At 39.6% G+C, this 25,708-nt stretch overlaps 1 protein-coding gene across 1 annotated transcript in view; it reads right to left on the bottom strand.

Moving 5' to 3' along the window:
• The window catches only part of LOC149278293 (poly(A)-specific ribonuclease PARN-like), a 42,134-nt gene that overhangs the window by 5,261 nt on the left and 11,165 nt on the right, over nucleotides 1-25,708 (bottom strand). The window contains exons 19-21 of the mRNA XM_089502123.1: nucleotides 22,884-22,939; nucleotides 19,579-19,665; nucleotides 17,133-17,207 (exon numbers count right to left, since the gene is read on the bottom strand). Of these exons, the coding sequence (XP_089358249.1) occupies nucleotides 17,133-17,207; nucleotides 19,579-19,665; nucleotides 22,884-22,939 (218 nt within the window). The remainder of the gene's footprint in view (nucleotides 1-17,132; nucleotides 17,208-19,578; nucleotides 19,666-22,883; nucleotides 22,940-25,708) is intronic.

Genomic DNA, 25,708 nt, shown 5'->3' with positions numbered 1-25,708 from the left:
AACTACATAAATGGCATGTAAAAGCATTGTTGCTCCACTGAAGACAAAAAAATCCAAAATAGGTGCCCTAAGAGGGAATTGTTGGAAATTATATTATATATATATATATATATATATTTTGTATTTTTTTTGTTCGTTTAAGATGAAACATGCCCAAATGCCATGCATTGATTGAGGTTAAACATTTCCCAAAACTGAAAAAAAAAATAAAAATAAAATACAATATAAGTAAGTTGGTGCAGAATCCCTAGAACGATCAATGTTCGGTGGGGAAAACGATATCTCTTGCAGCATGTCAGAGTTTTCTTTTAATGGGAAGCCATTAATTCATCACATACCTTCCATATTGCTCACTGGTATAAACAGGCTTTCTGAATATTTTCTTTAAAGTCTCATTACATAAACCAGGAGGTTTACTTTGCAAGTGTGCCAGCAAACAATATTAGTCTGGCAATCTTGTTAAGATCCATACAGTGTGTGGAAGAGAGCAGAAATGTCGTGTTTAGTAAACACTTAAAGCCTGGTTTGGCTTTTGCTGTGGTTCTATGCATCAGCGATAGATGTTGCCATGACCGATGCCTGGTATTTCTCTGGATTTGTGTTTCAAGAAGAATGACGAGAGCTTTAAAGTCTTAAAGCCCTGCCATATACGGCATATAAAACTCTATTGTTTATCATCTTCAAGATCATTCAGGTTCTAGTTTGCAGGATCTTTGGAGAAGACCAAGGCAGTCTAGAATGCTTCCAATATGGAGATGCGGCTAAACACCAAAGCCCTACATTGTACTGCGTAAGAAGCCACGACACATTAAGACCATAACTATATTCTATTCACATGGAAAAACTAGATACCGAGTTAAATGTTTGCATTAGACAAAAAAAAACCAAAAAAAAAAACCCTTCATGGTGCCGAGCTTCATGTGTAACTGATGGCTTTTCTGCTTTAACTTAAGTAGCATTAAAAAAACCTCATTGCCTGCTTTCATACAGCAACAATTTACCAACATTCCTTCAAGTCCCAGCAGCTTTGCAGCTTTCAGCCTTTAATCTGCAAGCCAAGCTCTGGCCTGGAGCCATCTGGAGAATGGATGAATCAGCAAAATGAATTGGCTGTCAACTAGTGTCCTCTGCAGTTTCCAATTTAACTGTCTGGAATATTAAAATAATAAAAAAGGGGGTGGGAAAAGCATTGTTGCTCGAGCTATTGTACTTTCACAGCACAAAGTGTCATGCACAGATCTCCTCGCTAGGTCATCCCCAAGCGGCAAACGCAAGCTCTTTGAAACTAATATTAGGAGTGGGTGAAATTGTGCGTCAAAATACAAATTCCTAATACATGTACGAACACACAACTTTTTCGACTGAATCGGTTCGTTGCAATGAGCTCTGTCAGGATTTTTTTTTATTTATTTTTAAATTTTTCTTAAAACAATTTCCCAGAAAATCTTTCGATCCGGAATATAGTACTTCTTCAAACCTTAAAAACTGTCAGTACCATGTCCTAAGGCAATACAGCGGCGCCCTTTCAAAATATAACCTAAAACCTTCCAAGCCAGCACCGTGTGCATTATATCAGACAGCAGCCGCAAACTTTAAAATTTAATTTTGGAATTTGGATGACATTTGTTTTCCCCTGCAGAAAGCTTTAAACGCCGATTTAACCCCTTAATGACAAAACCCGTACATGTAAGGGCTCAAAATGCATTGTTTTCAATGGGTTTAGGGACCACCCGTTGCGCAACATTTTCAGTGTTCACAACTTGCGGCTGCAAGTATTTCATTGTACGCACCAATCAAAATCATTGCATATTCCACGGATTACAATTTTGATTTCATAGAAATCAACTGCAAAAAAATAAACCCGTAAAGGTTACATAAAAGTGGCAAATATCTCCTAGAAAGATTTTCTTTACCAGACATGCAACTTATTCAGCCCAAGCATCACACAATCAGAGCTGGACCTTAACGAGCTGTTAAAATAAATAAATTTAAAAAAAAACCTGTTTACCATGCAACATGTCCTAACAAAAACCATCTTCTCAAATATAGGCCCCCAGCTTCATCTAATGGTCCCCTTCTCTACTCTAGGGTAATTTTGACAAGAGTTGAGTTTTGGGTTATAGCATCATAATATGATCATGGAAGGCAGGATTAGAACGTCAACACGGTTGCCCAACGTTATAACGCTCCAACGCTCTAAATAAGCCATACATTTTACACAAGGCCGTTTTATAGACCATGACATCTGCATAGCTAGTCTCCCCTTTTTGAATCCTTTTCTATGTATTCTTTAGGATTGCATCTTTCGTGAGGTTTCTTTAAAATAAAATAAGGTTGTGATCTATGGAACTGCTTAAATAGTATATCCAAGTACTAATTACAAAAGATGCTAAAAGGAAAGAAATAATTTTCATTTGGAACTTGTGATGTGGTCTCAGATGATGAAAAGAATCCACCACAGGCGGAATACGATAACTTGGTTCTCGGCCAATCTATTGCCGCAGGGGAAAAATAACAAAGAGACTGTGCCAAACTCTTGTCAGTTACAGATACTGTAGCTGTATTATCACACCTGTGCACCCAAATATCCAGTGACTCATCTGTTCCAAGGACCGGCGCTTTCTCCCCAACGACGAACCCCTCTTTGTTAACCCACAAACCAAAAAACTGCTAACTTGGTTCACATGTATTCTTATAGGTTAACCAAAATGTTGTAATGTTGCATTATAAAGATCTATCATACAAAACTGTTCTATGTTCTAAAATGTGCACATATGAAATAAGCACAGACACAAGACTCTGTCCAGAATCACTCTTCAGATGAGGTCTGCAGGGTTTCCATCTCTGATGGTAGTCCACTGGAAAACTCCAGTAATACCGAGGAAAGTTTGACGAAAGGCCAAAAAAATTTCTGTTAACAAAAGCCTTGTGTCAATCCTAAAGAGCTGGACAGAAAGACCCCAGACTTTTGCTGCTGTGTGGTAGAGAACACAAAAACCAAAAGACGAATACATGAACGGTGGGATTCACATAGGTACAGTTCCAAACAACATTGCATAAAACTCTTCTATTAACAAAAAAAACACAAAAAAAAAAAAACTGAAGCCAAAAACTAACCAGGTTACATTATAGATATCTCTCTCTCTATAGATAGATATACAAGGCAGGTCATTAAAATATTTATTAAGATCAATTCTAGTGCAAAATTCTACTTGCTAAGGAACAACCCATTCGTATGGGAACTATTCCACCGAGGGAATTTGGTCTGCTAATTGCTCTTTATAAAGATCATGACCCAGAGCACAAATTAGAACGAAGACGCTGTAAAGTAAGCCAAAATTGCATTATATCTCAGTGTGTAATAACAGGATATCTATCCAGTCTATTTCAGGTTCTGCATAGACCTTTGAAACATAAAAAAGGTTTTCCTGTTCCCAAAATGTCAAACCCACCCGCCTTTCAGACTATCCTAACGAATTAAACAATTTTAAAAACAAAACACCCTAATAGGATGACAAATTAGAGGGGAATAATACAGTAGTCTGAAGAAACAAAATCTCAATCAACACAGAAAAAGAAACAAGAACATAATATTCCCAGTGCTGCTATGATAGAGCAGTAAACTATTTACAAGAAATACTCTAAGCAGAGTTACACTGGAAGAACATTTAACACAGATGATCTCTAGAGTAAGTCGCCCATAGAAGGCTTATTTCTTTAAAGGATGTTAGATCACGTACTTCTCCATTAAAGTAGCATTTAACTGGAAACCATTAAAGCATAGAGGCACACAGCAATATATTAACTATTTCACATTTTTCAGCTGTTCAACCCAAAGATGGGGCTTTTTTTCCCCCAAATGCGCAGATGTTAAAAGGGAATTCCCGCCATTTTGTTGGTGGTGGTATAGCTACTTAACTGGTACGGTACTGGTAACGTGTGATTTGTAGGCTGGTCTTCATGTAAGTGTTAACGTGATTGCCTTCAGATAGCATACACGTGATTGCATTTTGCGATCCCCATGGATTTCATTGATGGCTTAGATCCCATTGACTAAAATGAGCGTTACTGATCATGTGCAGTGGCATACTCTAGTATGCTCCCTGCTTTCAGTAGAAACACCTGGAGGAGGAGCCGACGCCAAAGAACCAATATGCATGCAAAACAGCACAACCGTGCATTAGCGCTTTATAAAATGGATTCTACACAGACCAACAACACAATGCTATTTTCAAGAGTTTTTTCCTACATGTATTTTTACCATCATGACATTTTAAAGTAAAACGGCAGCATACAAAAACTGCAATTATTTTTTAGGGGAATAAAGCTTAGACTTAATTTAATAATTTCCACTTAGTGGCATTTTCACATAAAACCAAATGTACAATAAGCCTTCTTGCTATGGTGACAACCTATTAATGTCACCTCTTCTCTCGCATGAACAGCAAACTAAGAATAAGGTAACATTTAACTTGATTGCATTAGGATTACGCTTTACTTCTAGCGAGCACCATTTCGTCGTAAGTGCTAAATTCAGCAGAGTAGATGGAAGCGTTCTACCAGAGGTGATAAAAACGAATCCACAGAGCTATAACCAGGAAAATTTTGAAGTGCAATAAATAAGTTACACAAGAGGTCTGACTTATTAAAGCTCTAAGCTGTGCGGTGCTGCATGGTTATAAAGGATAACTCGTGTTTTAAAACCATCAGGATTATGAAGGCCAATAAATGCAATCTGGATCTAAGATGTTGACTCTACTGTCCTATTGTTAACTGATAAAAGGAAAATCAAAAGAATCTTACAGCTACTAGCAGTCAAAAAAATGCAAAACTGATGTTTATTTAAAAAAAAAAAAAAAAGTGCAAAGCAAACAGTCAGATACAGGCCATAATATCCATGTACATTCAGATATAACTTTCAAGTGTCAGCCTCCATCAACTTTTAACTTAGTATCTACAGGCAACAATACTTTCAATTATTAATATTACAAAAACGGTTTTGGAACCTCGAAGTGCATCAAAGCTTTAACCACTTGAAAGTGAGTACGCAGAAACTAGCCTAGCTTAGTGTTTGTACAGGCGCTCACCCCTTCCAAAGCCAAAGACTTATCCATACATCACTGCAAAGAAGGCCGGCTTAAAAAAAAACTGCAACATTTATAGTTTGTTTTGTTTTTTTAAATCAAGTGCAATTATCTTCAAAACCTATTAGACATTAGTTACATGTAGATGTATATCATACAGAACAAACATGTAACTATTAGATATGATGTACATACCAAACACAAAAATATACCGTATTGGCTCGAATATAGGCAGCACTTTTTCCGGCCTATAGGTGCGGCCTATATTCGGGGTCTAGCGCCCGACGCCCGGGACACGCAGTCCCGGGCGCCGGGCAGGCAGCGGGGTTAGGATACAGATCCCCCGCGGCGGTGCAGGGGACCTGCATCCTACTCCCCGATACGCTCAGATAGCCTCCCCTGCCAGCGCTTCCCACGTGGGGGGGGGGGGGTTGCGCCAGAATGTGAGGTTTTTGTCTAAGCGCATCGTGCGGGTGGTCACCGGCTGCGGAGGTTGTTTACCCGCATCGCTGCCGGCACTGGAAGTTGTATACGCGTATTGCGTAGATGTCCCCCGCCGGCCCGCAAGACACCGGGGGGTCTCCTCTGGTAAGTCAGGGGGAGCAGAGGGACAGTATATCCGGGGGGGGGGGGGACAGTGGCAGCATATCTCGGGGGGGGGAGGAGGACAGTGGCAGCATATCTCGGGGGGGGGGGGAGAGACAGAGTGGCAGCATGTTTTTTTGATGCTTTTTTAAAGAAAAAAACTCTTTAAAAAAAAAAGCACCAAACTTTTAGGGTGCGGCCTATATACGGGGGTGGCCTATATCCGAGCCAATACGGTATATATATATTAGATGTTTTGATAGTAAACTCTGGAGTGTAGGGTCGACGGCCATTTGACTAAACTATATTTTTGTGAAAAATCATTCAGAAATGGTATAAGACTGGGGAATTTCACATTTCAAATTTATATGGACCTAAGCCTTTAATATCTTAGAATTAGATAAAAGTTTACTCAAAAACTCAATCTGATACCTGAAGCATTAACCTTCCTTACGAAAGGAAACTAAATGCCAGGTTTGTGGAGGAGGCCTTGGTGGAGTTACTGCTGCCTGGCATCTGCTGACATTCCTGCTTGGCTGACTTTAGTAAGGTCGCTATCCTGCACTCTTTCCCTGCGTTATTCTTCATTTAAAAAAAAAAATTATATACACATATATTATACCGTATTTGCTCGATTATAAGACGAGGTTTTTTTCAGAGCAAATGCTCTGAAAAATACCCCTCGTCTTCTAATCGGGGTCGTCTTCTAATCAGACCTCAAATAGAGTCTGATTAGGAGACTAAGATCCAGATCCCCCGCACCGCTGCAGGGGACCTGGATCCTCCTGTCTCACCCCCCCCCCCATCATACACACTTACCGGTGCTTCCTGCTGTATTTCCGGGGCAGCGGGTTGACGTCTACGCGATCCGCGTAGACAACGTCCGCTGCAGCCGGAAGGAGGTGTGGCTAGCAGCGGGGGTTGTCTGCGTCCGTCGCGTAGACCTTCCCAGACTGTCAGAGATCTCTGATCTCTGACAGCCGGGGAAAGTATACGCGACGGACGCATACAAACCTCCGCTGCCAACTCCACCTCCTTCCGGCTGCAGCAGAAGGCGACGTCAACCCGCTGCCCCGGCTGGAAGCACCGGTAAGAGAGGGCTGAGAGGGGAGAGAGGGGAGAGAGGAGAGAGGAGAGGGTAGGGGAGGGGGGGAGAGAGTGTGTGTGTGTGTTAGTTAAATGGGGGCATAGGGCATTTCTGGAGTGGCGTTAAGGGGGCATTTAATAGAGCACTCTGCCTCCTGAAATGCCTTATACCTCCCTATATGCCACTCTACCCCATAATATGCCTTTTAACCCCCTAAATGCCAGAGTGGCATATAGGGGTATAAGGCATTTCTGGAGGCAGAGTGCTCTATACAATGCCTTTTAACTCCCTTAATGCCACTCTGCCTCCTGAAATGCCTTATACCTCCCTATATGCCACTCTGCCCCATAATATGCATTTTAACCCCCTAAATGCCAGAATGGGATATAGGGGTATAAGGCATTTCTGGAGGCAGAGTGGCATATAGGGGGTCAAAAGGCATACCATGGGGCACAGTGGCATATATAGGGTTAAAAGGCATATCATGGGCCACAGTGCCATATTGGTGTGGCAAGCCTGGGGGCAGATGTGCGTAACTGGGGGACAGGCTGGAAAATACAAGAAATAAAAACAATAAAAATATTTTTCTCAATCATAGCTTTTATTAAAAAAAATAGTTTACATGAATTAACATTTACTGGTAAAACTTTTTTCCTTTAGGGTCGTCTTATATTCAGGCTTTTTCTTTTTTCCTAAGTTAATATTCAGATTTTGGGGGGTCGTCTTATAATCAGGGTTGTCTTATAATCGAGCAAATACGGTATATATATATATATACACATATACATATATATATATATACATACACATATATATATATATATATATACATACACACATACACACACACATACATACACACACATATACACAAGGAAAAATGAAGGTGTAGAAATAACCAGGATCCCAAAAGCCAAACGAGAGACCGACATTGTAAGCAAATAACCCACCGTAACTTTAATTCAGAGCCTTACCAGGAAAGGGTGGAACATATTTCTTTCCTAGGCATCAAACTTCATACTGCAATAAAAGGTCAACAAGCTTAAGTTGCACTTAATGACTTTACTGCTCTCTCAGGGGGACTCTGCTGTTGCCACAAGCGTATTTATTATTTGATTATTGAACCAAAAGACAAACTTCGCTGTGGGATAAAGACATGTTTAGAAGACTGAACAAACGCAGCAGAATGATTTATACCTATTTGCTAGGTAATATAAAATATTTTCATAAACAAAGCATGACAGCCTTGCGAAATGTTTCAGTGATGATATTACTCTACAGTCCACCCAACTATCAAGAAAAACAAAAAGTATAAAGCAGGCCCGTATTTGTAACAGGCAAGAAAATGCAACCGACGTTTGGGAATGCCTGCAATGAGACCTCTGACATCGTGGTATGAGTGAAATATTTATGATGGAAACAATGAGGAGAAAAAAAAAATAAAAAAATTCAAGAGTCAACAACAAGAGCATGTTTCAACAGGCTGCCGATTGTCCGGGCAGACTGGTCAATACGCCCATTACGCCACACAGCTAGTTAGGAAAAGTACACTTTAGAGTCACTCTGCCATTTAAAGGAGCAGGCCATTTGGCACGTACTCCACGCAAACCAGCGCAGGCATTCTTCAGACTTCTCCATCTACCGCCGGAGGCCCCTACTAGAAACAGGAAGTGTACTTGGGTACACTTCCTGCACAAGCTCTGTAGATCTTCTGTTGATTTCATTGTGAGTAGCCGCGACAAACTCAAGCATGCCAGCGAAATGCTAATCCCCTTACTTTCAATGGGAGTGCAGCACATGTAGAAAGTGTACTTTCTACAGAGGAAAAAGGTGACAGATGTCTCATTGTTTAACTCAAATAAAAAATGCATTAGCATCCATGCAAAATAAACACAAGCATGGGTGAAAAAGTCAGATAAGTTGTTGGCTACACCGCGCACCTTCACGAATGCTTCTTACCAGAAGTTGCAGAGCTACGAGTTTGATATCAGTGAAGACCAGAAGAAAGTATAGTGAATAAACTACTTTGTGTGTTTATCAGCAAAGAGGAAGTTCATTAGGATGGTTGCAGTCTCTGCTGTCCATTATTAAGCTGGACAGGATTTTCCTACAAAACGGCACTGAACTGGCGTTGCTTAATGCATGGTTCAATCAATAAGGTGAATTTAAAATTTCTATCGATTTACTTTGCATAAAAAAAGATGTTTAACAAATCTGATCATCCTTCATAAAGCTTTGTAATATCCAGAAGTTGAAACCTTCATACACTCCCATTTGTAGAATAAGATACAGGCAGGTTGTTGCTCCTATAGTACAGGGATACCCCCCCCCAAAAAAACCAAAAAACTACCAAAACAAAAATGGTAGCATAGATCAGTTTTTCTAGTTAGTAAATTGCTGTTGTGTTTCCAATCTAAACACTGAATAATAAGTAGTTCTCGGGATGCTATGGCAGTGATGAGTCTGAAGCTTACCTTACTCCACCTAGTGGCTTCATTATTACGTCCTATAAAAAGTTCAAAAATAATTTTTTTAGTTGCAGATAAGAGGAAGATTTGAGGGAGAGACCTCCGAGATCCCATAAGTTTACAGTATGTGCCTTTTTTCTACGTTGGTCCCAGATAAGCATCTACACGTGGGCCAATAAAACTATATTTCTCCATATTACCAGGTGAAAGCCCAGTACGCAAGATGTTCTTTACTTGGTATTTCAGGATTTAATGCTTAATAAACATCACATCAGCTGCTCTACAAATCAATGCATCATTAAAAAAGAAGTTGTAAAGTCTGCCCGCTCAAATCTGACCTCTTTGGAAAAACATGTAACAGATTTGGTCGTGAGGCACTATAGTAAAGGACCAACAAACCCACCCCCCCAAAAAAACCCACAAATTAGAGATATATCCATTTATAAAAATCCAGATAAATAGTTTCCCTGTCCTGAACTCAGGGGAGAGAAGAGTCTCACACCCAAGCTCTAATTTTTTTTTCTTAAATTCAAAAGAAGGTGAGCACCAGACAGAAGGAAAGATTAATCAGAATGTGAGAGGCACAAAGCAGAAGAAAGGAGAGGCAGATTAGACAGTTTAGAGAGAAATGGTGACTAGGGATGTAATAATTTTTGGCCGATATGTTTCGGCCACTGATATATCAGCAACATGCCGTAATTAATAAAAAAAAGTTAGGTGGAAAATAGTCCGCAGGGGCCCTGCTTACCTGTGCGTTGCTTGCTCTCTTCTACCACCCAGGGAGGTGGGGGAGGGTGTATGAACGAGTATACGCGATTGTGGGAATGATTCTGTGAATGAATGAGTATATGAATAAGTGCTTGTGATAGCGTGTGTGTGTGTGTGAATAAGGCTCTAAGTGATGTGCAGACCCCATGCCGCTGGCAGCATCAATACACAAGGGGGCAGCTAGCCAGATTTCAGCATGATAGGAGTGTAATTGCTGTAAAATTTATTATATATATATATATATTAGTTATTGAACTGTTGTGTCCGATTTGGGTGTGTTAACCAACTTTTATTAAAATTGGACAAAAAAAAATTCAATGAGATATATATATATATATATATATATATATAATATTGTTATTGAATTGTTTTGTACAATTTTGGTGTGTTGGGAGAGAAAGAGTAAAGTTCTTGAGCTTATAAAATGGAGGCAGTTGCGAGAGTTATAAAGTGCGAGAGAATGAGGGCTCCAGCAAGAAGTCCGACGGCAGTAGGGACATGGCAGCTTAACACATAAATTAAAGAGAAAAAGTAGCGTTCTGCAGAGGAGGACAGTCTGCAGCAGCCGAGGCGTGGCCCTTCATTTAGAACATGATGCGAGAACGCATTAAGAGCAACTCAAAAGCAATGAGCCAGTGGCTGAGGCTAAATAACAGGACAAACTGGCCCCTGATAAGCTCCCCCTGCAGGAAGGTAGAGGGTAGATCAGCCTATTGTACAACTTTGTAAAAACAGAACATTTCTTATGATGAAATGTTATATGGACACCATCTTCTTCAACAAGTGGATTTGTGCAACCAGATCAGTATCTAAAAAGGCCATTAAAGTTTGCTCCCTATTTTACTGCCTACAACATGGTGGTAAATATACAAAAAGTCTAAAAGAAAAATGCTGAAGACAAGAAGCTAACAAGTGAAATTACACAGTTTATTTGCCTTGTTGCCCCTATGGCACCAATGATCTGTAGGTGGCCTTTGTACCCATTACCACTAGAAATCTGGAAAGCGACTAATAAAAAGGGCTCCCCCATATTAGATTATTCCTAACATGATAGGAACTGACTGATCACAAGATTCTGCTGTATTTGACTTTGCATCTAAGTCATTAAGTTACAATTCCAGTTTAACAAGAACACGCGAACCAACTTCACCGTTGCTTGGCGTTGTATTACAGAGCAAACCAAGTAATCCCTTAGTATGTAACCCTTTCATTAGGCAGTCTGTACTCAGTCTTAATGTAAAAAAAAAAAAAAAGCAAACAGAATATCTAAAGGTTTTTCATTAAAATTGACAATTACAAAAATACTGCTGAATCTGAGCACGGCTAGATAGTGAGCAGGGCACCATTTACTTGCCATATTGGTTATCTTAGTTTGTCAGTTAATGCCATACCCTTTGAATGTATGTATTTTAACACACTGCACATTGTTGGCATTATATAAAAAAAGACCACTTGAAGAGGTATCTTGTGCTTCAGCAGATAATGTTAGAAGTATTTTCCTTGAAAGTCAATGAAAAAAAGGCACTATTAAGATGACATGCTTTCACCAAAATATAGCAGTGACGTATAGGAAAATCTTAGACAATATCAATTTGTTCATTGCTAGAAATGTGCGCACACATCATATCAGAGTGCTTATTTTTTTTAATGTAATTCTGGGAAGTTTGAAGCTATGGGTGCATGATAGGCATACAAAGTTGGGTGTAAAACTGTTTTAGACCCGGGATTTGATGGGAGTTTAGACACCCAGCACTTCTGCAGCTGCTCTAATCTCAAACTTCACAACAATTTAGGTACAAGTGGCCTGGTCTGCTCAGGTTCCTGAGGCAGGCATATGATGCACGGTAAACCCTCTGCAGTTTTATATATCCGGGTGCTGACACATGGAACAGTTCAACAATATTCACTGCCAATAAAAAGGACAGTTGCTCTCCATCTGGTGGATCTAAATCAAATGCATAGCAGGAAGTCAAGTGGCAGCAAACTCAACTTTCCTTCCAAGATAAATATGATGGAGCCATCACTGAATTACACTTGTGAAAAGAATCACTGCATTAAGAGTATCTGTGAACTGGCTCCATAAAGAATAACCTAGCTTGTGTCTAGCCCCCCCCCAGGCTAAACCATTCAAGCACCCTGTTACACTGTAATAAGCAATTATCACCATCAAGAAAACGCCAGGCATGGCTCACCAAATAGGAAGTGAATTTACAGATAAAGTGACAGATAAGTGGAACCGGTTAATACTGTGAGGGAATTAAAACATGCATGGGATATCCTGATATATTACAGATTTAGACATTGCCATTGGCAACGGTTCAACACGCCAAGGCTTTCCTACTATGCATGCCAACACTAAACAATAAAACGGGCCAGGGGTGCACTTATTCTGCATTATTGTGGCCCATTATTGGATCCTTAATATCCGGCACTAAGTGTAAGTCACGTTCTATGCTCCTATGTTTGCAGTGACTCAGACACGATATTCAGCTCATTCATGTGAGAAGGTCCAGGATCCTTTTAAGTTGGTTAATTCAGCAAGGAGTATATATATATATATATATATATATATATATATATATATATATATATATATATATATATATATATATATATATATATATATATATATATATATATATATATATATATATATAAATAAATTTTTTTTTTTATTTTTTTTTTTACAGAAAGGCTGAAATGCAAACAAATGTCTCTTTCCTAGGAGCTCAATGCATACATCCCAACAGTCTCGGTTGTTTTTGGACAGTTCCAATTTATGCACATTGTCCCAGGCAGCCATTGGGTTTTTACACTTTGGGTAAGCAACAGCGTTCCATAAGCACCTTATAATGTTTTAATTGGCAAAACCCCACCATAACAATGGCTAGAAGCCATAAACACCAGTACGTTCTTGGTAGATTAGATGGCCTTTGTGCATTTCCTGAATCCTAGTTACTTCGTGTAAAGTAGCTTTATTTTAACACCAAAGCTTAAAGAACAAACAGGTTCTTATTTTTATCGAAATAATTGCAGGTCTTCTCAATCCAGATATGCCATTAGGTTTCAGAATTGTTCCAACAGTAATGGTTAAAAAGTGTTAAGGAAATAAGTTTGGAAAAGGTGTCACAGCAGCTTTCTAGTCATTGTAACGAAGGAGCTCTTTCTACATAGTTGCTATCGCACTCCTGTGCTTTTAACACTGAAAGAAAAGCCTGTTTCTACTGTGAAGTGCATACATCATCACTGAATGTTTACCTTGGCATGCTGACAAATCTGATTTCTAAAGCAGAACGCCAGCATTCCAACTCCTCGTTACTGAAACGCACAAAGCAACAGAGACAACCTAATTCAGTTGCGCGATGGGCCCAGTGCATCCCTCAACTAGCAATCAAGATTTGCCCCACCACCGCTAAATATGAATAGCATATTTCCCTAGTACATTTTACATATAGTCAAGTAGATTCTGTAGTGTTCTTATACTATGGGAAGATGAAGAGTAATATAAGTTTAAAAAAAACAAACAAAAAAACTACCAAGCTTACTGGCATACTGACAGAGGAGACCCTGGTCTTGTGAGCTTACAATCTATTAAGATGCCAAGGCAAAATGATTATGTTCATTTGAAGAGCTTGCATTTAAGCATTTCAAAGACATCCAAACTGGGGCCAGCGCGCAAGACACCGTGCTGCCTGTGTCAAAAAATAAAGTACTGCCCCCTGAAGCCACGTCCCCATTATGTGACACCAACAGCCAGACACTCAAACATACAGACACACCTACATTCACAACCAGCGACATTCATTCACACACGCTAATTTCAATGGACAAAAAGACCCACTTCCAATAACACCCGCCCAAACACACCCACACTAACATACCCCAAACACACTAACACATGAAGACCTACACCCAAACTAAAAAAATCACACAGACAAACACACAATGAGACTCAGTCACTACACTATCACCACTGAAGCCTCAGGAAGAGCTGCCGTCTGGGCCCCATGTAAGGGCCGGCTCCGAGTGCAGGAAGCAATAGAAAGTGAAGGTCCACTGCAGCAAGAGATGTACAATTAACCAGTCTGGGGATGGTTTAGTCATACTGTCCCTTTAAGGAAACTTCTAGATTAACCACATAAACTAAAGACCATAAGTCATTTCAGTTCTGCTCCTTTCCTGCAAGTTCCTGCCTCTACTGCCAATATAAGCTCTGGCCGCAGATGATATTGTAGTTTATAGTTGTGACAAAGTTAAACTCCCATCAAGAGAAACGTTTACACGAGATGTAGGTCTGGCTTGTTTGTCGGACACTAACAAATCCCACAAAATTAAACAAAAACAACTTCTTCAAAGCCTTAAGAAAGTTAGTCGGCTTTTGTTTAAACCAGCATGTTCCTTCCATAGAGGGCCCAAGCAGCCCAGTGCTGTATAGGAGATTAGAGCAATGGCTTATTGTGCGTATGGGGTGTAAATTGCCATGTGTTGGCACGGCACAATTTAAACAAGCCCTGCAATGAAAAGGAAAGGCTTCTCTGGATTCCATTCGCAGCCATATGCTGCATGTCACGAGAAGCCTCTCGACACACTGCATTTATTTAGTGCAACTTATACAAAGAACTAGTGTACAGTGACAGTAAAGCAATGTAATAAAGGCAGTGTCTGCTTCTACATAAGGAGGAGAGTATATCAGAAATGCCTGCAAATCTGATAGTTTAAGGGTTTACTGAATACATCTAATGCAAATATTACAAGGCGGAAACCCACAGCAAGTCTATCCTGGAAGAATGGCTTGCCATGCATATGCCGTGAGATGAGTAAAGAAACCTCATCGCTTTATTGATATGGGGAAGGTTAACTAGTTACAACCATCTCAATTCTTACAGAACAGTAGTTCCGGACACACACACACACACACACACACAAACCGCATAGTCAGTTGGACTCTGCAAGACCCCAGTTTAGTAAATCGAGCCGTAAGACACCCAAAGCATCCCCTAGTGCCAATGGCCACAAGGGGGACCTTTTTTTTTCCAGGGTTCCCCCACCCCACACGGTAGCATAGTATGAGAGAACATATTTGTAGGATCAATGCTCTATTTTTACAGAATTCTCTTCCCATCTACACTCTTCATAGCCCTTTTAAGTTGTGCCACTGGCCAGAGTCTGACTATTCGGCAGTAGCACGCCAGCTGTTAGTCTTGCAGATGTAGGTGTTGTGGTCTGATAAACATGCCACTTATTCCAACAGCTGGCACGCTGCAGATGGGAAACATTGGCTTTATTTCTATTTGGTCCAACAGCAGCTGGTGGGCTGTACTTGGAATGAGAATGAGAAGAGGACCTCTGTCTGTGTAAACCAAGGTATGTATGTATTATCCTTTATTTATATTGTGCCAACAGTTCATGCAGCGCTTCCTACAATACATATATACACACACACACACACACACACACACACACACACACACTTATACACGTATACATATACACACGGGGAAGGACAGAACTACGACAGACTAAGAAACCAATACATTAGATAGAGAAAGCCCTGCTCTAGAGTGCATTAAGTAAAGAAGCATCAAAATGGACATAAAGACAGAGCCTGAATGATCTCCAAATGTTTTCCTTAATATTTTTTTGGCTTCCTTCCCATGCTCAGACTATAAATGCGTGTATAATGACATTCAAGAAAGTGCGTGCATAAGATCAATAAATCATACACCAATTTTGTGTCCTGAACATGAAGCATGACTTCCCATGCAAATGTATTTCTAGTTACTTTATTGCAAATAGAAACACTCAAAACTATTTGGGGTAAATAAACCCAAGCCCCCCTCACCCCCAAAAAGTAAAACCTAGGAATTAGATACATTCTCAGTTACTTCAGATATTAGGATCACCACAATCAGCAAAGTGGCACATTCAGCGCTGGTTAATGAAAAGTGAAATCTATGTGGTGCAAATAAATTCACGTCAAAAGGGAAGATAATTTTGGAAGCCAAATCAATTGCAAGCTCGGCCATTATAATAGGGCTGTATGTTAATTTATGTATTCTATAAGCACTGGCCTGACACTTTAAGGCCAGCAGCCACTGGTACACCGCCATGAGCTGGAGGTAAATGCGCAGATCAATCGGCCACTTGCCGATTTGGCAGATGCCCCTTGCGGAAAAAACAAACTGCAGCGATCGATATTTCTAGAGCAGAACTAAATGTTTCCGTGAAGCAGCTAAAATACACGAATCAAGAACAAAACAAATGTAAGGGCATTCGTACAGCTCCCATGGGGTGCGGAGACATATTCATAAATGTACAGGCAGGTCACATTGTATACTCATGTTAGCCGTGTTATCTGGGTGGGGGCACTTTATTAAAAGCATGGAAACAAGAACATGAAAGATTTACAAAACACGTAAAGGAGACGAAAGTAGATAAAGGAGAATGTTTACAGCATTAGAGAGGGGGAAAAGAAACAAACACATTTTTATAGTATTCTGAAATGTGACACCCAGGGTGTATATATATAAATAAAAAATAAATAAAGTAAAGCAAACTACTAAATAGTTTTTTATCGAGTGCATTGTGATTTAAACTCTCATTTCACTATTCATTATGAGAGGCCAACACAGGCACTTTCCTCCAGCTAGAACGGCTGAGCTGGCCCTGTATAATGCATAATGCAAATCTCACAGAGCCAGACAAGATCTTCCTGCCGCAGGAGCTACCAAGGGTTGGATCATCAAGGCGCACAGGGAAGAAGGCGAAACAGTCACAAGAAAGTGTTTTTGGAAGCACAAGTTAAACACATCAATTTATCAACAAGTGCTTGTGGATTTTACTCTTAACAGTCATAAGAACGGAATACACGGAAAAACAAAGAGGTTTGTGACTATCACATGTCAACCACAAAGTCACATGGTATCATCACAGCAGATTTGTTTAAACAGTTATTTTAAACAAAATGGTTGTAACCATTTAAATCATCATTTTAAAAATGCTTAACTTGATATGGATTAAATTTTTACTACTGACAAACATGTACATATTACTAAATAAAAATTTTAAAACGCAAAAGAACAGAAAAAAAAATAAAAAAATTCTTACATTAACATTGGTGACTTGAGGAATACGCCTTACCTATTTGAACCTGTTCTGACTGGCTTAGAGATACAAATGCTGATGTATCATCAATCCAAGATACTTGAATATTACCTGAAAAAGAATACAAGGAGTAAACCGGCTATAGAGAGCTACAGTACTCTAAACATACTTATACACACACATCTTAAGCAGGGGGAATGCATTTCACATTTTTTTAGTGGTAGAATTATTTCTATTACTTCCTAGCAGCTAAGTAGATATATCTGCTTCTCTTACACGTAGCAAAGGAAACCGTCTGCAGAAGGAAAAAAAAATTATGGCTGATATGGCAACCATGGGAATGGTCCAATTAGGTGAGGCGTAGCAACGGTTTACAATTATACCAGAAACGTTATTGCAGCCTATCCGGCACGGCACACCATTTTATCCAGAGAAGTATAAAAAGAAGCAGTTATTCAGCCAGCAGCATCCTTGCGTAGCCGAAACATACTGATAAATCCATGGTCAGCTAACCCCTTTCTAATCCCAAACATCCTCAGATAAAGTTCTTAACTCCAGTGATTTATGGGAATTTTTTTTTAAAGCCATTTTAGTTAACTACAACTGGTGTTGGGGGGGTGGCATGGACAGGACATCTGGTAGGAAGAAGCGTTCGTCCCAGTAAGTGGACAGCGCTAGGAGATATGAGCTAAAGTGGGAAGAACATCTCCTTAATTCTAGCTCTTCCAAAGATGTTACAAGAATCACGTTGACTTCCGGTTACTACCGATAACCTGTGCTTTTAATCAAAATCAATGTAATAGTTTAGGTGATTTGGTTTAAAAAAAAAAAAAAAAAAAAAAAAAAAAAAAAGTTAGGAACTTTTTCCTTCATAATCCTCAAACAAGCAGTAGGGTTTACCAAAGAAAACGCAGCCGGTGAGCTTTGCCCGGATTTCAAATATATTACATAGTTACATATGCGCTGATTGAGTAATAATCCCGCTATTGGCGCAGCAAACGTGTAACGCTTATCTGTGCACTTTAGGAAGATGTGTTCATTGGTGATCAATGCCTACTTTCTTCGCATTTCAGAGACAATGCAGGTTTGTTTTCAGTTTGTAAGATGTTCAGTACAGTCCAACAACTTGTGTGCAACTATAATACTGTGACAACTAAACCTGTAAAACAGGGCTGCCGAGTAACTCAGTACGGAGACAAGACGACCATATTCTATATTCCAGTGAATAAAGCAGATCAAATACTAAGAGGTAAACTCAGATTATATCATCGGGTGATTTTAATTGTAAATTTTATATAGCACTGTATATAAATGCCTAGTTCAATATTAAGACACTTAAGGAAAATCACGGATTTACGTGTGGCTTAAGCAGTGCAAACCGCCTTCCTCCCGGGAGAATCTTTCAGAGTCTAGCCCTTATAATCTTACAGCTTTAGACATGCCTTATGATATCTCTAGAACTCGGCCTCAAAACAACTTTTTAGTTTATTCTTCAATTTCTGTGTCCGCCTTAACACATTTTCTGACCTCCAGTTGTGAATGCTTTCCTTTTTTTTTTTTTTTCTGGAAACAGGTGCAATGCAATCTGCCCATTTATAAAACATACACGCCATGAAGTTTTTAAAATAATAAAAAAAATGGTCAAATCTGAATACATCACAATTTGATGCAATATGCCCTAAACATTTGATTTTCAAAGGATACCTGTATCAATGTCATAAAACAAGGTTTAAAATTAACAACTGGTTTATATCCACCTTATAAAAAATGCTTCAAAATACATTTTATCTTTGAGTTAGGCAGTATTCTCCAGTCTCTATCTTAAACACTATAGCACAGGCCAATAAGGACGATGAGGTCACTTTAATAATAATAAAAAAAAAAAACACATGGAAAACAATTTGAAACCCTCTAGCGTAGGCTGTATAATTCCACATGTGGGAATATTTGTTAAGGTTTCACTAATCCACATAATTTGGTTCAAGTAAAACAATATAAGTAAGAAACAAGGGGCTGGAATTAAAGGGACAGTTATTTTTAAATTAACCTGTAAGGCTTCTTCTCAGCATCTCATTCTTTCCAGAGTTGTTTTTTTTTTATTTTTTATTTTATTTTATTTTTTTACGAGAAATACTCTGCAGAGATATTAAACCTCAGACGTTTTCGTTCACAACTACGTTCTATGTAGATCGCACATCTAACAATTCTCTAAGTGGTAGACATATCCAAGGAACGTTATTTTTACTAGGTGTTCGGGGAGTACTAGGTGGTTTTAACAAAAAAAACATGGAGGACACACAGGCCTGTAAAATGATCGATCAGTTGATAACCAGGAGCTATTTATAATGTTACAGAAAATAACCCCATAGGACACCATTACCGGATCAGCAATTGTCCATTACAAATTCCCCAAAAAAAAAGAAAAAAAAAAAAAAATCAAATCTGATTCATACCACACTATTTAAATATTTCAATGTCTTACCAAAGGCACTGAACAGCTGGTAAAGGTCGCTTGTCTTCCACTCTTTTGGAAAAGCAACATGAAGAACATTGTCTCGTTTTGGATTCACTAAACAAAACAAAACAACACACATTAAAAGCTAGAATACAAACTGGAGAGAAAGCACACAAGTCATGCCTGCAGCTTGGCAATAACCATACGTTATCTGCATTTCAATTTATTTTAAACCGTCTCGAGAGACGCGTACATCAGCCCGCGATAAACAAAACTTGCGTTTATGAGTGGTGCAGTTTTGTAACACAGGCAGAGTGTCCACTTGTAATCTACTCCCTAAATCTATACATAATGACTTGATGCTGCGGCCAAAAACGCAAGGCGGCTGTGGTAACATCAAGGTATCAGCTGAAGGCTCCATTCTCACATTTGGGATAGAACGATTTTGAAGTTTACAGATTCCTTAAAGAAATGTCAGCTTACAACAGACAACTTGGCATCGCACTCTGGCATGACGACGTGGAAATCTTCATCCAAGATATTGTCAGCATAAAAAGGTTCATGTTAGTCAGATTTCCCCATGCATCCATAATTTGTTTAAAAAAAAACAAAAAAAACACTTACATGCCACTCATGTAAAAGCGCACCGTGGAATGAAACAAACCAAGGTGACTGGTTGGGTTTGCAGAGCTGCCCTTATAGCACAGTGCCGATAAATAGTTACATTAGAACTGTGTGTAGATATATTTTAGAGATGCACACTAGAGCCCTGCGCAGGACGGATTTTTAATCCCGCTCCAGCGATGTGGGTGTTCCACTCCCGCCACATTTGTGGCCAATCCCGGCCGCTCCCGCCACATTTGTGGCCAATCACGCCCACCTCCTTACCTGAACTGCAGAGTTCCCGCGCAGTCCCACAAGGCTGCCTTCTCGCTGCTCCCTCAGTGTCTCTTCTCTTGCTCTGCCCAGGAACAAGGGCGGAGTCACGGGAAGTGACATCACATCACTGTTCCTGGGCAGAGCAAGAGAGGAGACTGTAAGGGAGCAGCGAGAAGGCAGCTTTGCGGGACTGCGCGGGATTACCGGGACCCTCAGATACAGTGCCTGACCGCCTGCTCCCGCCAGCAGCACCAGCAAGACCGCCCGCAAGTTTTTTGGCGGGTCCCGCGGGACCTGCCTCCCAACGCAGTCCTCTAACGCACACCGTAAATACTAGGCCATTATCAGGCAACTAAGGAGCCAAAATTAAAGGCCACATTTAGTATTTTTGTTCTGAAAGTTCTACTAGGTTTTAAAAATAGAAGACTGTCAAATTCTAGCCAGGTACTTGTCCGGAAACAGTCACTTCCGATGGAGAGCGATTTCTTGGACGGTAAAAGAGAACAGAAAAATTAAAAAAAATAAAAATGACACAACACGTCCAATACAAAGGTTCAAAAACATAATTATTGTTAGATAGCAACTGAGGTTTCATTTCTGTCCGGAAAAGTATTAAACATAAAAGTTTATAACCATAGTAATTGTGCATGATGAAGGAAGATAATACGGAATTTATGATATGTTGGGGTGATGGCAAAACACAAAAGGAACTTGTTTATATCAGTCCAAAGCATATGGAGTGTTTAGGAACTTTTGACCTTGTGCAAAGGCAGTCGTTTTTTGTGAAGTTTATTATAAAGGCAATTGATGTTTAACTGAATGAGATATTCTTAAATGGGGGAAAAAGAAAAAAGAATCCCTGGTAGACTTCATATGCAACTACAAGATAATTTATTGCAAGTATTTCTTTACAAAATCAGGGACATAAAACCTTCATGAAGAGACTTATTACCAACGCATTATCCTGCTTCGCCAAATGTAATCAAATAATATTTTAAGAACGCAAAACTGCAACTATCCACCGCCATCTCCCATGGGCAGCAAAAGCACAAAAATGCCCAGACAGCGTGCATAAATTAGCCAAGAATCTGCATATTTTAGGAGTCTCTTAAAAATAATAAAATAAAAAAAAACCTATCACTCTTCCGGTGCCACAACCCAAGAGGGATGCAGCAGGTAGGCGGAAATAACGCAGCGCCATATACTTGTACCGCTTTGCACATAAATATGGCAGCCTCACTGTACCAAAGCCCTGACACGCAGAAGGCACAGCAAATGCAGCCTTAAACCTTATGCGTTTATTCACAAAACCTGTGAGCATTAGCTTGAGGTATAAAAACACATCTTAAGTTTGTGGGTTCATTTAGTACACAGTATGTCGAGGCGAGAAAGGGCTAAAGTCAACGCATCACATTAACGATGGCCCTTTTATGGTAGGAGAATACCATCGTTTGTGTTTTAAGAATAAACTTCTCACCGAACAAACTCAACCGAAACCCAATGTCAAGTAAATGAAGATGAATCAAAGAAAAGAAAAAATGTCGGTGCGCTAAGCTAGTCTCAGGCTCAAATAATACAAATGTATACTATAAGGCCTACCAAACAGTGTGAGCATGCTGCAAATACAGTGTGTTGGCTGTACAATGTATACAAAAAACAAAATACTGTCTGCGCTTCTCACCCTAATAACGTTGGCAACAAATATATAAACATAATATAAATGAGAGGTTTTGGTTATATGAATTGGCCAAAGCATAATTAAGCTCACCCGCCACGTCAAGGCACACTCTCAATAGGGTGAGATCCTACTCTCACCTCCTACATAGTGGGCACACAAAGCAGTTTATACTGCTACCGAAACCTTATTAATGTGTTGGGGGAGGTGCAATTAAACCTCCTCCCATTTAACCCCTGGAAACCAAGCTGCAACCAGACTGCACATATTTGAGGTTGTTGGCTCCTCATCAGTCTGGTTGCAGCTTGCTGTCCAGGGGTTAAATGGGAGGAGGTTTAATTGCACCTCCCCCAACACATTTATAAGGTTTTGGTAGCAGTATAAACTGCTTTGTGTGCCCACTATGTAGGAGGTGAGAGTAGGATCTCACCCTATTGAGAGTGTGCCTTGACGTGGCGGTTGAGCTTAATTATGCTTTGGCCAATTCATATAACCAAAACCTCTCATTTATATTATGTTTATATATTTGTTGCCAACTTTATTAGGGTGAGAAGCGCAGACAGTATTTTGTTTTTTGAAGATGAATCAAAGCCTACCTGCTTCTGCCATGTTGGGTACTAGCAGCGCAGTGCGTATAGTCGTGCAGCGCAACGCCAGATAGACGAACAAAGTAGTGTGTGTGTGTGTGTGTGTGTGTGTGCTCTGCAGCACATCAACATTTATGTTCTCACAATAGACAGTTTTCTACAACTTAACGAACAAGAACGGTATTACTTACAGTCCGGGCCTTCTAAATTGAGATAAGGAATGTCCATAATTCTCATCAAAAACAGCCTAAATAGTAAACAAAATATATATAATTAATAGCAGAGAAAAATGACAACGTAAAGATGTAAAGCAGCTTCAATTGACATAGGCATAAAAGTATATAGCAAATTGTGCCGTTACACAAAAAGCAATTCTCATGGCCAAGTTCGGTCTATAATTATGCCTCTATAAAATGGACCACAATAAAAATAGCTATGACACTCAATTGTCTGGGAGCTCACTGAACAAAGAATGCATCCAATTTTTCCTTAATAAAATTTACGCCTTCTGCATCTCCGATCCGTGGCAGGAAAGCACTCTACTGGAGCTGACTGGTGACAAGTATATCTGACGTCTGGAGATACATTTGACCAAATACATCTCCGTTGGGCGAAATAGTTTGTTTTGTCTACATTGCGGCCTCCAAGCATCATACTATAGGCATTCCTTTTTTTTTTCTTTTTTTTTTTTAAATACACAAAAAAGTTTATACATTTTTTTGTATTAGTATAACAGTAGCAATATATGGTATAAAGCAATAACCTATTTATAATGCATTAAGATAATCACTTTGTTCGTAAGCATCTCCAGTTGCTACAAATTGTCCACATACGATTTTTTTCATAATAAACCAAATTTCCACGATAAAATATTTTGATTAACCCAGAAGGAGTTCAAGGGAATTGCTTAAAGTCCAAGTACAAAAACAATGCTTGTCTGCACCCACAGAAGCCAGGAAAGAATAACTAACCAGATATTGACACTTTCCCTTGGAAGGGCATCTTTTTTTAGTTCATTAATAATCTTTTGCGAGGTTAACTCTACCGGAGGAGAAAAATCTGCCCCCAGTTACTCCATAAAGATGAAAAAAAATTGCAACCGTGTGTCTTAAAACAAAATGGGATGAGCTCACATGACATGAACTGACATTTTTAGTATAGTTTTTCATATGGACTGACCAAGACCTTCAAGTTCCTCTGTAGAATTAAAGAGCGATGGTAACGTTTACAGAAAGTGGCAGATTCATAGCTGGCCTTTGCAGGATGATCTCACTGGGAACCCACCTGGATATGTGAACGCAGACTAAACCAAAGCCCGGCTTGAAATCTTAAGTACAAATTGTAAATCCATTCCACAGTCATTGATAAACACATGACTAAACGCCAACAAAAAACGGATATACTGTTAGATCAAGAGCTGCCTCGAGATTTATTGCGCTTATCCATTTGCTTTGCTGTCTGGGCTGCTCGCACTGTTAAGAGCTTGCAAAATCTGACAATGTGAGGCCTTTAAAAAGAAGGACATGAGATATCCATATTGAAGGATCTTCAATATGGATATGGGAAGCACACTTTACATGGCCATATCTCATGGTAGAAAGCTGGATAAAGTCAACATAGAGGGGAAAAAAACCATGAAAACCATGTCCAGTTGGCCAACTTTCACAGTTCTTGGGTAAAAGCCAACGCTGACTTGTGGTGACAGGTCTACATTAGTGCCTAAGATTTCCCTACCAAGTTTTTAATTTGGTAAACTAATATGGCACATCTTAGTCAGGGCAGACATTAAGAAGAAAAAAAATAAAAAGCTAAATTCTTCCAAAGTCTACACTTTGCACTTGTTATTCCCAACGCTCATGGATAGGAAGCCTTCTTGAAACAGATGCGAGTTAAATCCGGCAAACTACGGAGCGCGTGAACTGTGCCTTTATAATACCGGAGTCCATGTATAGTGCGGTTTCTAAGCAAAATAGGATGTCTTTATATTACAACATTTGCACAGTTTCCTATGTAAAATAAATCAATATCCTGGTATTTACCGAAATCTTTATGACCGTGTAAGTTTGTTATCGCTTCTAGTACCCTGTTATTGCAAGTGTGTCGAATCAAAGAAACATGCTGTCTTTACGGGGTGGGTAGAGAAGGCTATCTAATAAACAGCAGCCAGGTCCAAAACCAACACGCCTCACACTAACCCTTTGTACGTTGCTAAGCCATAAGCTGCAGTGCTAGCTCTCGGGATGGCTGTACTAAATTAACAAGGAAGCGGTTAAAACGTCTTCCCTCAGCCAAGATATCCTGCAATCAGCTAAATATTTCTTTGATTCATAACTCAAACACCAGGTTCCATAGATGTTTCAGCGCTAAAAGAATCAAGAGCATAAATTAACACAACAGCTCTCATCTGTCAACCCTCCAGAGCAGTTTAGATGTCGATTCTACAGCCTTAGCAGGTAGGAAGAGGAGCTCTCCGCTAAATCACCCTTAATCCTAGCTAATTCACGACAGAAGATCCTTATTGTCAGAACGGGAGAGTATGTTATAAAGCCAGACAATACTTTATTTAGTCTGATGGTCTACCGGTTTTAGTTTGTGGACCGAGTCATTCCTAACCCACTGTCTTGGATGGGCAGTAATGCTTCACAGTAATATAGGATTTCAAATGTCAAATATTCCCTTGAATTAAAACCCACCTGTTGAAATCTTAATTATATACTTCAAGAAAGAATCAAATCAAGTATTCTGCATTTCACTATTATAATAATATTTTGTTTTAGTAAAGTACCAGAGGAGATATTTACTGTCACTCCATGCTTTCCAGGCTTAATGTTAGCGTGGCTGTTCAGTGAAAAACGCATGGCCAGATTCTGTTTAGGTCTTCTGCCTGAAGGCCATGCTGAGTTGCAGACACAAGTTACCTATTTTCTAACTAAAAATAGTCAAGGGCAACGCTATAAGCCATGCAGACTTCTGTTGCACAGACAGTATGAATAATGAATAGATATTAAAGGGGCAG

This window comes from Sceloporus occidentalis, unplaced genomic scaffold (assembly GCF_023333645.1).
Source record: "Sceloporus occidentalis isolate IW3139 unplaced genomic scaffold, rSceOcc1.0.p SCAF_195, whole genome shotgun sequence".
Lineage (NCBI taxonomy): Eukaryota > Metazoa > Chordata > Lepidosauria > Squamata > Phrynosomatidae > Sceloporus > Sceloporus occidentalis.
The sequence above is the reverse complement of the archived record's forward strand: the minus strand, read 5'-3'. Positions and strand labels throughout refer to the sequence as shown.